The following is a 16,679-nucleotide window of genomic DNA, read 5'->3' on the forward strand; positions in this document are numbered from 1 at the left end:
TTCAATAGAAAATCAAAGTTAACATAAATTGCTGAAGCCCATATCTAATCAATATGGTACAGTTCAGTACAGCTCATCATTTCAGTGCAATTGCAGCTTTGGTCCTACAATTTCACTCACAACCCTCAAAAGAAAAAAAAGGGAAAAATAATTGCATAATTCTGGAGGCATTTTCGTTAAATTTAATCCGCATTTTAAGAATATCTATCTATAATCATTCATTTTTCAGATTTTAAGAATTACTATATAAACAAAAAACGAATAATTATAGATAATAGATATTCTTCTGATACACATTAAATATGTTTTAAGATTGTACAAAATAGCTTTGAAAAACCTTCAAGAGTGATAGCATAGATTTTTGCAGAGGACAACCACCACAAGCTGAAGCAGTGCACAAACTTTCAAAGTTCATCCTGTTGTTAAAGCCAAGTTAATGCAAATAATAAATAAGAGTAATGGAAAACAAACAAGAGTTGACAATTGACATTTATGTCAAAAGGGAAACAGAAAAAAGTTGCCAGGTTGCACAGAACTCATTAAGTTTTAGTGCAATGAATCTAAAGGTAGCCTTGAGAATTTCAAAAAGTTAGCACTAGTCTACTATTTTAAAATTGTAGTACAATAACAACTGGGATGGCCAACAAGTTATCCTCATGATTGATACACCTTACTTAAACAGTGTTGTAACATATTATATACTGGTGAATATAGAGTATTAGGAGCTAAATTCACAGCAAACGTATCAAAAGACTTTGTTAAATGTGCTCCAAAAACATTTAAGGAAAAAAAATCCTCTGCATATGGCATCAGTCTGGTCTATTTTTAAGTTCTTATTACATTATTGAAACTTAGAAGAACCTCTTTTTTTAGTTACTTCTTTTGATAAAATTTCTGAGGCAGTGGTTGGAAGTTAGAGCAATCCGATTTTTCCATAGCAATAATTTTCTTAGCATAGTACTTCATTATCTATATTCCATCATTGCATACTTGCCATTTTATAAGGCACCAAAACAGATACAGACTTTACATAGTAGTCAATGACCTTGTGGTCACAGCCTTATCTCAAGAAGGGTATAAAGCTACATTTGAATAGTGCATTATCTGAGCATTACACTTCTGTTTTTTCCTGTGCACATGCAACCTTTTTCTATATTTAAATACCTTGGTTCCATTTTAGCTGGATGTGGAAGAGTTTGTTATTTGGATGGCAATGAGTTTAATTAGATATTATTCTTAGTTCTGTAGCAACTAAAAGAGCATAAATAATTACCAAATTGCATATAAGATAATACAACAAAGTACTAAGAAGAATTCACATCAATAAGGAAAGAGAAAAGAGAGTTTTAGGCTTACATGATAATCCATGTACTCATGGGGATCCGGCTGCAAAATAAAGTCCAAAAATTAATTACCAAACTAAGAAAAAGAAAAAGGTCTATAAATCAGAATTTATTTAAGAATCATCCACAAAATCAAATTTTAATTCTCAAGTATTATTTTTATACTTTATCTTTGATCTCTCAGGGAAGAATTTTTGTGTTGATATTTTTTTCAGGGACCAAGTTGTGAGCTTCCTACATAAATTATTCACTCTTAACACTATTGTCCAATAGTTCCCACTGCCATGATTGGTCCAGCTGGTACTTAGTACTTACAAGATCATTGTCCAATGTTTTCAGCCTTACCTTCTTGTTTTGAAGGAAACAGTTTCAAAAAGCACAATAATAATGAAAATGATTTTGCTTCAACCATCAATCATCATCCTGTACTATATTTCATGTTCACCCCTCGAACACATAAGTTAAGAAAGGAGGGCAAGAAATCCACCATATGTCCCCCACCCTCTTCTCTCTACCATTCTACTTGCTCCGATTCAAAATAAATGTTTCTTTTGCCAAATTGTTAAACAGAAAATCAATGTATGCGGATAAAATTATGTCCAAATACATTGATTTTTTGCTATACCAATTTGGTTAAAACGGCATATTTTTCTGTTTAGAGTAATTCCTACCAAGCAAAAGTTGGAAAATTCAACCAACACTTTGCTAGTGAATGTCAGCAAATATTATTTTAACTTCGGAATAAAATTAGGGGGAAAATATATTACCCTTCTACGGCGCCGCCTATCTCCATATTTATGATCCCTCTCCCTCCTCCTCTTCTCGCCCTCTTCTCTTGCTCTTTGCGCCTCCTATATAGTCATAACATAAAATATTACATAACAAGTATTGATATTGGACATATCAAAACATTGTTTAGGTATTTAGACTTCTCAAATTACCTCTTCTTCCCTAGCCTTTCTTTCCTTTTCTGCTTCTTCAAAAGCTTCTTTTTCAGCCTGAAATTTTTACACAAAATAAGAATGCAAATAATCATGGCTCCAATAAACCAAATAAAAGATACGAACACTGAAAGCAAGTGCTCACCTCTTTATTATTAGCCATATATTCATCCACAATTTGCTTTGCATACTGTGGGTCATCACAAAGTAAAATATTGTCGAAAATTGAACCAGCCTTCACCTGTGGATCCGAATCATAATATTATAAAGCTTCACATAAATAATAGATAAATAAACAAGTCAAGAGACCAGTTAACTTCGTTGCCAATTGAATACTTCAATCAACATAGAGGATGACATAAAGCACCTGCCACACTTCGATGCCCACATATTTTATTGGTTTCAACACATAAAGATCAGGATCGTCCTCGAATTCTGCAGAAAACAGGAAATCCAAAGAAAAATTCACGAGAGCCAATGTTAATTAGTCACGAAAAATATTAATAAAGTTTCGGGTGCTTTGTAAGAAAGGATCAAGTATTGATAAATACGGCCCAAGATGCTGGATAAAACCAAATGCTATCAAAGTCTGTAGTATCCAAAGGAAGCCACATGTAAGAATTTGTTTTTCTCTTATTTTTTTACATTCATGAAACTAAGAAGTAGTTCATTCGTGTTACACTACAACCTAATTAAAGCCATGAACCATTGAACCTTATATCTAGATCCAAATGACAGATATCCCATGTTTACAACATAAACTTACCTGGGTTGTCAATCCATGGGATCTTCCACTTTCCCTTGTAATTGGGGTTCTTGATTTTCTGAGTACAACAAATTGCAGCAATTAGAAACGCCAAGATACTTGAACATCTATTCAAATGTTAACGAATGTTGTTTGAACAACCTTGCGTTTCCATGGCCCTTTGTATGCTGGATTGGGCACTTTGGAGGGCTTCCATAGTCCATCTTCATCCTCATCCCAGTCAGCAGGCTACTCAAACAAAGTATCAAAAAAAAAGAAGCAAACTAAGGGCTTTTAGCAAAGCCTTCTATCTAAATAAAGATCTTACTCTTAAATTATGAATATGGTAAGCAAATAAACCTTCTTGGCTTTAGGATCAGGAATTTCAGCTGGGATTGAATCATACCCCTGCAATATCAAGATAATGAGAAGCACACGTCAAAATATGGCAACTATACATAAAAAGATTAATCAAAATCTGTGTGCAGCACCTAAAACATTTTGAGAGGTCTTCCATTAGATTTCTTTTCACCAATAATATATTGTCAAAAGACATTATATCCTTGTTAGAAGCTACTATCTATTTCCCCAACAAATAAAATATCTGAAAGATAACAAGTGTCTGAAAAAGTTTTGAAAACCAATAATAACCTTTGACAGATGTTAAAAGAATAACTAATTAAAAGCACTTGTAATACAGAAACCAATAACATTTTGCTAAATTAGCTCCGGTACTAGTTGAAGTAGACATTCTCGTTTATCAAGTGAAGACTTTAACAAAAGGAAATGCATGTATATTGTTTTCAATCTTGCTGAAAACTTTAACAAAAGTTAAATTAAACTAAACATTATTAAAAATGAGATTTCAGCGAAGAAGGGGACAAAAGTACCTCTGGTTTGACTTCATTAGGATCTTCAATGTACTCTCTATCATCCCAGTCTGCCGGCTGTAATAAGGAAAATTTTTACGACTTTACAGGAAAGGTAGATTGTAAAAGAAGATATACCAAAAGAATCCCATCTCAAATGAAGCATCCTATAGAATATTTGGTCAAGTTGTTTTGCATGTATGCCTTTTAGATCCAGTCAGTAATAACTAATAACAATCATTGAATGTTTGAACTTTACTCAATTACTGGGGGGGAAAAAAAAAGCCACCACAACGGTTCATACACAAAATTCAAATGAGAAAAAAGATACACACAGAGGGCAAAACATAATACCTTTTTGGCATTGACATCCTTGATCTTCCTTGGAGGAAGGATGTCCCAATCTGTATACATGCTTCCAGAGTCTCTTTCTCGATTATCAACAAGGACACTATAAGAGGCATCAGGCCTTAGAATAAATGTATAGAAATGAGTCATTTTGTCTGTTTCACATTGTAAATCCTTTCTAATGGGGTAGTTCTGCCCCTGGTATGATAGTATAAGATGCAGCTTTTTGGTCTGTGTGCCGCATATATCTGGTCCAAACATCAGACTGCATTAAGAAAAACCAATCAGTTTACTAAAATCACACCAAGGAAGGAGTATTAATTCCTCAAAGGCAGCAATGATGTACAGTATAGACTTCATGTCTATATCTTTTCAGCTAAGTTAGTATATAGTAAGTTCATGTTTGGAATTTCGAGTGACATTTTCTTAAAACACAAGAAGTTACTGCTTATATCTCTCACATATCAACACTACTAATTAAGGAGGTTGTGAAAATTTGATGACGAGGGTGAACAAATAAGCATAAAATTGATCAGTGTGCTCATCAGAAATGATGAGCTAAACTCTGCAGCACATTCTTCAAAAAAGCAACTTTTCCACAATCTAATGTACCATGTTGAAGAACTTCTGAATCATAAGCCACAAACCAAGTTAAACATACGAATAAGAAATTCACGAACCTATACGGAGTATCCCCACCAAACTTCTTCTGATTGACATAACCAGAAAGAAGCTTGATGTAACCACCGCCGCATTCAATGTCCTGCTCAAACCTAATAGAATACTGGACCACCAGTGTCTTGTTCTTGTTGCTCAACTCTGGTATCTTCGCAGATATGGCATAATGCTTGGCATCATTATATGTTTGGAGACCTGCAAGGATTGTGGGATAAGCTTATCCTAGCTTTGAAGCAACTTGTAATCAAAAGCTTCCTATACCTATCATTTTCTAAACACGCCATAGAAATGTTATTTTGGTTAAACCCTCATTGCACTAATCTGAATATAGTGTAACTAGAACTAAAACAGTTGCTATTCTACTGACAAAATAAAAGAGTTTTATCCCATCATCCAATCAAATATTTGTAATGTAAGCCTTTTGTTTTCCCACGGTATTCCCCAGAACTAATCTTAAGGGTTTGTGGCTGCTGACCAATGGGCTGTTGCATGCCCAAAGTGGAATTCAAGCTCTGAACACTTGATTAAATAGACGAGTGAGCTGACCCCTCGAGCAATCTAAGTTGGTTTGTATTGTAAGCCTTTTAAGATGGTGCATAGTTAAGTCAACCACTTTCTTCCAATGTGTCAGCATATGATTAAACATGTGTAAAGAATGAATCATCATTAAAATAAAAAAATCCTAAATATTAGAGTAAGATGGTGCAAAATGATAAACGAACCTTTGTCATCAGGATCTCCAGGCCATTTTCCTGCAGTGTGCTTAAAGGTACCAGCTTTTCCTTCACTCCTTTTCCAATCTGATAAAACCCAACGACTCTTCCATCCATCTTGTTTTTTTCAACATTCAAAGTTTGAAGCCAATGCTAGCTAGTTAGTTAGTTAATTAGTTACAAATAATAACAACCCTATGCAGTTGTCAAACTGAATCAACCAAACTAACTAACTCCAACTGAATCAAAAAGAAGTATTATTAAAAGTTACCTTCGAACCTCTCTTCGAAGAAGACCTCAGCGAAGGAAGAAGAAGGGAAGTGAAGAGTTGCAAAGAGGAAAAGAAAGAGCATAAGAAGCTGCTTGCTGAGATTACCCATCTCACTCATCTCATTTCAGTGTTGAGAGAAAGTTGCTTTAAATTAACGTGAAAATACGAATAGTACTTTCTAGAACAACAACCCACTTCCACTTCCATTTTCTCCCACTTCCTTTCTTACCATTAATTAATCAACTTAAATCATTCTTAATTAGTCTAAGATTATTACCATCTCAGAGTGAATATGAATGCAAGTAATTAGTTGACTTCATTTACAAATGTGTTACCTCTTTACTATGTGAGGATGCAAACTATAATTATTATATGTCTTTTTTTTTTTTTAAGAAAATGACTTTTTTCCCCGAAAAGCTAAAACTAAAATTTTTTTCTTCGTTCCTAATTGCTTTTGGTCAAAAAAGGGTACGTGGGTCATCTATTAAAATATATATAAAAAAAAACTAAAAGTAAGGTCATTGTAAATAAATAACACATAATTTTTTAAGTTTTTATATAAAATTATCATGTTATTTATGGTAACATTATAGAAAAAATATTTTAGAATTATATTTATGTTATCTTAGAAAATAGTATGTATATAATTAATTTAATATTAATATCATAATTTCACACACTAAATTATTTAATTCTATCAAAAAATTATAGCATAAAAAATATTAATTCATGTTAATAGTCTAAATTCTAATATTGTATATTTTATTTAGAAAATAAATTTAATTTTACAAAAAATTATTTATTTATTTATCTATCTATTAATTTATAATGTTTTGAGTTTTTTTTATCTATTTTTTTTTATCTAACTGTGTTTGTTAGTTATATACCGTCTTTATCACTTATATATTGTGTTTTTTTAATAATTTATTGTAATAATAATGTTAAAAATATTTGATGTCATGATTCATGAAAAATAGATACTTTTTAATTATTGAAATAAATATTTTATATTTGTGTTATATCTCATAGTTTCATTCTTGCACTAGTATTTAAGTTTACTAGACATATGTATTAGATAATAGTGAAATCTCTCGTACATTAAAATATATAATGTCTTTGTAATTTTATTTAAATTTAATATTAATTTTTTTAAAAAATTATATACAAAAATTAATTATTTTAGTATAAATCTAGTAATAAATAAATTAGAAAACTTGGTCAGTAACATGATGACTGATCAATAATGGCATGTAAAATGTTAGATGTAGCGTCGTAGACTGGTTAAGTAGCTGCTGTATTCTAAAAGACCTGAAATCTTATTTGAAACCAGTGTAGTTTAATGTGGATTAACGACCATTATGTTTATCTATTTATCTATTTACCTATTTATAATATATAAAAATTTATATCAATTCTCTTCACAATAAATTTAAGTTATTTTTTTTTTGTTAATAATACCATATCAGCAATTCTAATGACTTGACAAAAGATAAAAATCAACCAATCACTACTTAATAAAATGTTTTTAAAAAATTAAAACAAAAAATTCTTATCTATTATTATTCAATTGAAACATCAAGTACTAATTAGATGCAATAAACATACACTAAAAGTATTATAATAATAATAATAAAAAATTTCAGTTACAAATATTCAAATTCTACAACTTATACATATTAAGACTCTCACTATTCTTTATTTCTTAATCTCTCATACTAATTGTCAAAAATTTCTTAAATTTAATATAACATTTTTATATGTTTTTCATTCTCATTCATTTATTCTTTTAATTATTTACAAACAAAAAAATCACAAAAAAGACAAAGTGTATCCATTAATGCAAATAAAAAAAAATGAAAATACAATTTTGTATAACTCTAATATAAATAACCTGTGTCTTTTTTAAAAATAAATAAATTCAAAATCTATTTATAATATCTTCTCTAAAATATTTTTAATATAACATTTATTAAAATATATTATATAGTATAAATAATCTACCTTTCTTCGCATTGCGCGGGTCTCACTCTAATTATAGTAATAAGTAATAACCATATGACAACATATTGAGTTACCGTTGACTAATAATAGATGACAAAGCCGAGTTAAGACTCGTAAAGGAAGAGGAGTGCTAGAGGGCAGAAAAAATTGTAATATTTAGCTATCAATTAGCCATTATTAATATTTTTAATAGTGTGAGATAACATCTAATGATGTAAAATGAATCGTTTTTTTATAATTAAGTGCTGACCAAATTTTAATAAAAATACTGATTTTTTAGACTTTTTGGATAGATAAACGGGTGGACTTTAACATGAACATGCATCAATAAACCAATGAGAGTTTCTGTTTTAATAAATGTAATACCCAATCAATATCAATCAAGTGAAGTAATTATTATATTGTTGGGTTTTTTTCTCTTCTTTGTGAGGCCCAAGCCCAACATTTTGGGGGTGTATTCTTGCACCCTAATGTCACAACCCTAATTCAGTTTTTGAGGTCTTTTGAGAGAAAGAGAGAATAGCCACCAAGTGAGAGAGAAGAGGGAAAAATAGAATTTCCGTTTTTGCCCAAAGTAGTAAATTTCAAATGGAAGTTTCTCAGTTGTTCACCGTTGGATCGACTTGAAATTTAAACTGCGTGTTCTTATCATCTTGTTCTTCATTCTGATCGGTGGAGATGTTGATTAGAGGTTTGCAGTAGGAGAAATTGGTTTCGCAAGAGAGAAATTAGGTTTCCCGTTTTTACACAGAGCAGAAATTTTGGAACGGCAGTTCTCATTCTTTCACCGTTGGATCGACGTGAAATTTGAACTGTAGATTCTTCACATCTTGTTCTTCATTCTGAACGGTGGAGATTTTAATTGGAGGTCTGCAGAGGGAGAAATTGGCTTCGACATCAGCTCTATTTTTTGGGTATATTTCATCTTCTTGCCTATTATTTGTGAGCTTTGGTGCATTGATGTTTTGGCTGGTTATATGCACATTTTTGTGCTTTGTTTGAGACTTTTTTGTACCTCATTTGATTATAGTGGAGCTATTTCATTGGTCTGGACGACCCGTGGTTTTTACCTCTCACATTGATGGGGTTTTCCACGTTAAAATCTTGGTGTGTTCTTGTTATTGCTTTACTTGCTATATTTGCTTGTTATAGTTGCTGCCATATTGTGTTGTGAGTGCTTCCATATTGTTCTTGTGTTAGACATTGTTGTCGTTTCCGCTGCTAGGCTCTTTCATATATGAGTATGACAAGCATTATTCAAGGTAAATAACTAAATATCTTGCTTCTAAAAATATTTCAATAATCTTTGATGACTAAGATAATTAACCGTAGTTTACTTTGGCAATCAAGGTTTACTTATTGTAACTTAACTAATCTTTCATTAAATAAATAAAATTATATTTACTTACTTTGTTGTGGAAAAGCGTCATCGTAATGAAGAGCTGCCAATCTCTCCATTGATTGTAATGCGTGTTGGAAAAGCTTATGTGATGCTCTATCAAATACTGCTTCTTCTTCTTTGATGAACATAGAAATTCAGAGTTGTGCAGAAATGAAGAGCCTGTTTTGTTTATTTGGTAATTGTTCCGTTTGTAATAATCTCAACAACCTTCAATCCTTGCAACTTCGTTGTTTGCAGAGCTTAAGAGTAATTTGTAAGGAAGATGTTGGTGACACTGTCTTACCATGTGCCATCTTCTCTCATCTCGGGCATTTTAAGATCTCTTATTGCAATGAGATAGAAACGTTGGTAACAGCAGGGTTATTCTCCCAACTTCAAAACCTCCAGACATTAACTGTAGACAGTTGTGATTCATTGACAGAAATATTCGCAGTGAACAGCAGTGATGCTAATATTGATGATGGTGCTTCCACCATTACACTCCCCAACTTCACCACCCTGGAGTTGCTTGACTTGCCAAAATTAGAGTGTGTGTGCAAAGGAATTATATTCTGTCCATGTTTGCCGAAATTGGACATTAAAGGCTGTCCCAAGTTAGGAAGTCGCTCTCCATTTCAAGTCTCTTCTTCATCATCATAGTTCATTATTTATTATTTAGACAGAGGAAGTGTAGTTCGAAAGTTCACATGAAAGAGAGAGTAAATACTCATGTGAGCTGTTATTGGATTTTCACTCAAACTATAGGAAATGAAGATAGGTGATAGCTTATTATTTCCTTAAATCTCAGTTCATGACATGTTCAAAGCAGAAGACAAACGAAAAAAAAGATCATTATTATTGCTTATATCTTCAAATGTCTCAACTCTCAATTTGTATGTCATCCGAACATTAATTTAGAAGGAGGAAAAAGAGGGAAGGAACAAAAAAAAAAATCCGCATCACAACTTACATTTTCAACATTTTTTTTTTCCCTCATAAATTATTAGCACTCCATCTATACCTCAAACCCATGTAGGACTTATGTACAATATAAAACACAATCAGAAGAATCCTTCTTCTTCTTACACACATCTTTGGTATGGAGTATGGACAAATTCTCTCTAAAGAAATACTTGTATTTTAATTACAGAAAGTATCTAAGTCCATATCAAAATGAACCGTGCGCTGTACCAGTTTTCTAGTAACTTCAGTCCCACGCCACCACAAAGAATGAATACCTTAATCTCAGCTACACAATCATTTTTCACCTTTTGGATTTTGTTTCTTTTGTTTGGATCTCAAGTGATGGTTGTGATCCAGCAGTGAGTGCAGCAGCAGCAGATTCAACATGTGTAAGAAGATACTCATATATTTTCTTCCTCAACCTCTCAATTGTCTCTGCTGGTATCTGGCATGGTACCTCTCCCTCATTCTTCTCTGATCCTATCCCATCCAACCAATCATTCACACTCTTTAGTTGACCCAGCATGCCCGCAATTTCACCATTATTTGACAAACTAATGTCCCCATCAGTGTCCAAGAATCTCTCAACAAATCCAAGAAACCAGTCTCTAGACCTTAATTGCAGCATGTCAGCCAAATTAACCACCTCATCAAGGCCATTTCCTTTAGTCCATTGTGGTAGAGGTTGGACTAGTTGCTTGTTGTGCCCGTTTGCTAACCCATCGACTGATTTTCGTGGAGTTCCTTGCGAGGCAAGCTTGGTAATAGGGCGAGTTTTTCCGTGAGATTTTGACGAAGTGTCTTCACATGAATTCTCAAGGATCAACATTGGCTTACTACTTCCGAGGATGTTCTTTTGATTTTGAGAATTGCTTGAAGCTTGAAGCTTGGATGGCTGAGGTTCTAGATTGTAGACAGAAAAGGATGATAGATTGGTGGCTAAGGCACCCTGGATCCATGAAGTTGCAAGTTTCTGTATATGTGATTTGACTTTTAGTGCTTCTTCCATTGTGCTACTTTCGTAATCCGGAGATGAAGCATCTGGAATTGGTTTAGATAACGAGTCAGCAATTGTTCGTGAACTATTCAGGCTTGAATGAAGAGTTAAGAACTGCTCTATCGTGGGCTGCGGGTTTTGTTCTTTAGCAGAATTGCTTAGTTCTGCATATAAACTGACATAAAAATCAACCAAAAAGTGTGTCAAAAAAACTTGGCATGATGCATTGCTGGATTGTTATCATCATGAAAGGAGAAGAGAAGATGTCAAAATATTTTATATAATACTTCATTGGAGTATAATACAAGTTATTGTGACTATATTTTTCATATCTTACAGATGTTCTTTGCTTCAATAGATTAAAATAATAAAGTTACTACAAGTACCAATATATCTTGATTTCATTGTACATGAACAATCTAAAACCTATCAATATTAAGAAAAACTAGATCTAAAGATCTGAACTAAATTCATACCTTAGACATTGTAGCAAACTCTCTGCAGCAGAAGCCTCTTGCAAAGCCTCTGTTGCTGCCATCTGTGCTGCATCTCTGTACCTCATCACTTCCTGTCACACATGAAGAAGTATAAATAATAAGAATTAAAAGCCACATAACTTCTTTCCCAAACAAAAGGATTCAATAATAATAAACCAAATTTACCATTTACTATTTCAGAATTGGAAATCAAATTATATTTCAATCACATGATGTAAAACTTGTTTGTTTAACATTGCAAAAAGGACAAATGGGAGTGTAAATGAATCAAAATTCAAAAGGATGTAATGAAAATTGCAAGTGAATATTGCATTCAGTTATCCTCAGCACTCCACAGTACTTGCATAACATAAACACATTCAGAGCTACAGGAGCCAAAGAAACTAAACTTAGAAAATGAGGAGTTTTTTCAAGGGAGTATACCCTTCCAAGCTTTGCAATTGATGAGGGGAGTGAAGACCATTGTACACTTGCATCTGTCACTTTTCTACTATTTGGAAAAACCTTGACCAAGTTCCCGGGGAATCCAGTTTTAGAAACCTCAGATGATTTCTTTCCAATGGAAACTCTTGTCTTGCTTGACTTTTCTTGTTCCTCCACAGTTCCATTAGCACTAACTTTCTTTGTAGATGTTTGAGCCTTGTGTTCTTCTTTAGAGGACTTTGTGGGTGCTTGAATCTTACCCTCTTCCTTAGAGGCCAACTTTTCACTTGAAGTACTTCTCCTAGGAGTCTTTAGCACCAAAAAATCAAAGGATAAACATACTTTATTGATTGACTATCTCAAAGTAGTGTTGTTTGATTAGCATCCAAGGACAAAAAATATGGAGATGATGAGATAATAGAGGGAAAACCGATATTGTCTCCATATTTTCTGTTCTGTGATGCTAACCAAACATAGGCAAAGAGACTCTAACCATATAGCAGAACATTCAATATTCATTTGAATGAACCAAATGAAGGAAACTATGAAATTAAATCCATTAAAGGTGTTGTGATTTGTGAATCATACTTACAGAACTAAGAACTTCTTGTTTAGGATCACACTTGGCTGCCCTTAATTTAGGTCTCTCTTTAGTCTTGACCTCCATGATATTCCCTTCCCAACTCTTTCTCAGAACCTTAGCACCAAGCTCAATTCCCTGAACCAAATTCCTGATTGGATTCCCCATCACAATCCTCTTCCCGTTCGGAGAACTCGCCCCACGGGCACCCTTGATACTTGCCTGCTGCTTCACCCCATTTGCAAACTTCTCAAAAGAAGTAGGCAGTGAATAGCAACTACTTGGTGAAGAAGGAGTAACAGACCTTGAACTTGAATTCAAGGACTTCAATCTTGCCAATGGCTCCTTCTTCACCTCAACACCAATATCTCCTCCTGTTTTTGTCATAGGAGATTTAGACCTGCCATTACCAAACATCACTGGTTTCTTCTCTTCCTGTTTTTCCCTCTTAACATAAGATTTTGGGTTTGTCTTTGATCTCTCTGCTGCATCACCATTACCAGAACAGAAACCACTGTTATTCATATCAACCTTAGCACCTTTGCCAAGGAACAATCCAGGTGAGTTGTTTTTGGTTGCATTTGCAACAATATCTTGTGGTGTTCCAACACAAGGGTGTCTACCAGGGACAGGTCTAACACCATGAAGAATAGGAACAGGGGAAGCTGGTTCAAGCCTTTCAACAAACACATACTGGCCAAGTTGGATTTTGTCACTGAGAATGAGATCATCATCTTCATCAGGAAGAGAAACATAGGTTGCATGAGATGAATCAGAGACCTTTAGGTAGAATCCATGGTTTGAGAAGAGATCAAGATCATCACCAGTGCCTGCAAGTGCTGGAACAATGCTCACAACTTGAAGAAGTGATGACCTGTGTTCACCACCAACTTTGATATCTGTGTTCATGTGCTGCATCAGTTTCAAAAGCACCCCAGGAACAAGATTTGCCATTGATAATGGATTCAGTAATTTGCATCACTATACTAATTTACATTCAAGAACCAAGTTTGGACAATTTAACAAGGAACCATTGAAGCTGTTTCCAAGAAAATGGTAACTCCTATAGAGTACGAAATCTGAAGAGAAAAAAAAATGTGTGACCTTTGGCCTTTGGGGTTTTAATCATAGTAAAATAAAAAAGGTTCATTGTGAAACACATCACATTTGGAAAAGTTATGGTTTTGGTAGCAGCTTTTCATATGAAAAAGGATTTGCCAACCATAGCATGAAGAGAGATTTGTATACTATATGGTTTTTCATGAGTGGGGGTGCCTACAGCTATGACATGAGAAGGAGAACCCACTTAGTACATACACTATTTTTAATTAGGCTTGTAAAATTGTATATAATAATAAAGAGCTGAAAATACTAGTTATATAAATATGCACCCTCTCCATAAAAAACTGTAAGATGTTATGGAAATGGGTAAAGTATTATTCTAGTTCTTAATGTTTGGGATGAATTTTAATTTGATTTCTAATATTTTAAATATTTTATTTCAGTTCTAAAAAATTTTTGACGTGATATTTTAATCTCAAAAAAGTTTTAAACGGATTTAATGTTGTCTCACTATTAAATTTAATATAAACAATTCATATGTTGAAGAGCTAATAATATTTTATTTCAATATGTAAGTAAAATCGATTTATCAACAATTACTAATATATTTTTTTTGAAGCATTGTTAGGATTTAGAGTTTTGTATAAAAAGAAAATTAAGGAGAAGAAGTGTTACAATAAATTTTGGGTTATATTTTTCTAACACATAAAAAAAGATACGACGTAACTAAAATGTTATTATCGTCTACGTCACTCATTTTATTAACTATTATTATCAAAGTAGGACCATATTAGGGGTAAGCATGGGTCAGTTTGATTCGAGTTTACGATAAAATTAGAACCGAATCGATCAAAATGTAATTGGTTCAGTTTGATTCGGATTTGCATTTTTTTGTACATGTACCCGAACCAAACCAAACCGATTAAGAACGGATTGGTTCGGTTCGAGTAATTGGGTACCCGATGACTTTGAAATTCATAAAAAAAAAAACAAATTTTTATCTTAAAAATTTAACAAATACAATAAATATGTAACATCAATAGAAATAATCTAAACATGTTAAACACCAAATACATTAAAAACTAAATCCATCAAAATCCAAACATATTAATAATGAATAATCATTGTCTAATAAAAAAATCATATATATTTTTTATTTTTTTATTTAATTAATATATGATCGGGTTCGTGGGTTGGTTCGGGTTCCGCACCCCCAAAATCGATACCCGAACCAATCACTAACAAAAGTTATCGGTTTGGTTTGGGTTAGACCCGATTACCCGTTTATTTCAGAACAAATTTAATTGGTTTGGTTCGGATTTAGACGGATAATCGGATACCCACTATCGTGCTCACTCCTAGACTATATTGGACCGTTTAAAATTTTTGGAATAGAAATAGATAGTTTGATACGTTAGAGACCAAATTAAAATTTGACTCAAACGTTGAAAACTAAAATAATAATTTATCGTATCTAATAATAATTATAGTTTGAATTATGTAAGTGCTGAATATAAAATAGAGTAGAAAAATAAAATATTCATAAATTATCCACATTTATCATAAAAAGTAATTAAAAAGGTGAATTACTTATTTATTTGAAAAAAATTCTAAAATTTACATGGAAACAAATTTTCCTTCCATGCAAAAGTCCAAAAAAAAGGTAAAATGATTGGAAATGGCTTGGAGTTGGAGTACTGTATACTTCATTATGGTATCATTTCATTTATCAGCAAGCAAAATAATTAGAAAGCGACACAACTCAACTCCATTATAGAATCTACCTTCATTATTATATTGGAGCCTTATATATGTTTTCTTCATGTACTTTGGATATTACCAAAACTTATAAAAAAACTAGATATAAACTATAAAGTACTATAAATTAAAGTTGTATTATTAATTTTTAGACTTATAGCTGTTAAATGATATAATAATTGATAGCATTATACTTACACTACTTATGGCTGCACATAATAATGAAAACATGCATTGTAATTCAATTATTTAGCTATAATCTCATTTAATTTGATTTATTATACTTCAGTTCACATGGGTAAACATACAAGAAGAATAATAAACCTTTATATATTTGTATTTATTATTGATTAAAAGATCTGTCAATGTCCCAAAAACACATAAAAACAATACACATGCACTTGAACTGATACAAAAATAATGACGAACCTGACCCACACTTTCACTTTGGCTTCTAGAAAAAATTTTAATATTAATTCCATAGTACGTACTAGAAAATTAAAAAATTTCCTAATATTTGTGGCTTGCATTATAAGTATGGTAGATAATATTTTTATAAAATGTTTGTATTATATATGCAGTTTGCATGTGCATGTGCATGTGCAGAGTCACGCTGGCTGGTGTAAATTAAAGAACAAGATAATAATGTTCGGGTTATAGTGTTACTTATAAAATAAAATAAAAATGTTGTGCTGGATCTCCAAGGGTATACCATATGTTATAATTTAGTAGATCTTTTACAGTAATAATAATTCCGTCGAAATCCGTACAAATATAATAATATATAGAAACTTTGAAATAATACCTTTACACATGTGGTTCTTAGAAAAACAATGCAAATTATTGAATCGTGCATTTCCATGTAGCACTAGTCATATATCGTTAATGATAATGGCCTGGACAAATTATAAAAAATTACATTTGCTACAATTTTTTAGATAAATATTTAATTTTTTTAAAAATTATTTAAGATTTTTTGAAAAAATTAAAAATTATAACTTTTTTTTTAAGTTATTTTATTAATTTTATTTAATGCACAACTTTAAAATAAAGATTTTTATAATAATTTTTTAAATATAAAATAATTTATTTATAAAAGTCTTTATATT

General features: G+C 32.1%; 2 protein-coding genes across 2 annotated transcripts; both read right to left on the reverse strand.

The window, feature by feature from the left end:
- On the reverse strand, positions 1-6,091 carry LOC107476754 (calreticulin-3). Its single transcript, XM_016096631.3, has 14 exons — positions 5,909-6,091; positions 5,647-5,754; positions 4,927-5,119; positions 4,253-4,511; positions 3,920-3,976; positions 3,390-3,437; positions 3,192-3,278; positions 3,051-3,108; positions 2,652-2,719; positions 2,430-2,525; positions 2,285-2,341; positions 2,111-2,194; positions 1,357-1,386; positions 1-416 (listed from the first exon to the last, which is right to left on the reverse strand). Exons 1-14 carry the CDS (start codon positions 6,024-6,026, stop codon positions 405-407), a joined length of 1,275 nt encoding a protein of 424 aa, XP_015952117.1. The 5' UTR covers positions 6,027-6,091; the 3' UTR covers positions 1-404.
- A 4,090-nt stretch (positions 6,092-10,181) lies between these two features.
- LOC107476753 (uncharacterized) lies at positions 10,182-14,013 on the reverse strand. The gene is made up of 4 exons (XM_016096629.3): positions 12,763-14,013; positions 12,171-12,479; positions 11,727-11,818; positions 10,182-11,425 (listed from the first exon to the last, which is right to left on the reverse strand). Exons 1-4 carry the CDS (start codon positions 13,702-13,704, stop codon positions 10,555-10,557), a joined length of 2,214 nt encoding a protein of 737 aa, XP_015952115.1. The 5' UTR covers positions 13,705-14,013; the 3' UTR covers positions 10,182-10,554.
- Between the last annotated feature and the right edge of the window lie 2,666 nt (positions 14,014-16,679).

Source organism: Arachis duranensis, chromosome 3 (genome assembly GCF_000817695.3).
Source record: "Arachis duranensis cultivar V14167 chromosome 3, aradu.V14167.gnm2.J7QH, whole genome shotgun sequence".
NCBI classification, from domain to species: Eukaryota; Viridiplantae; Streptophyta; class Magnoliopsida; order Fabales; family Fabaceae; genus Arachis; species Arachis duranensis.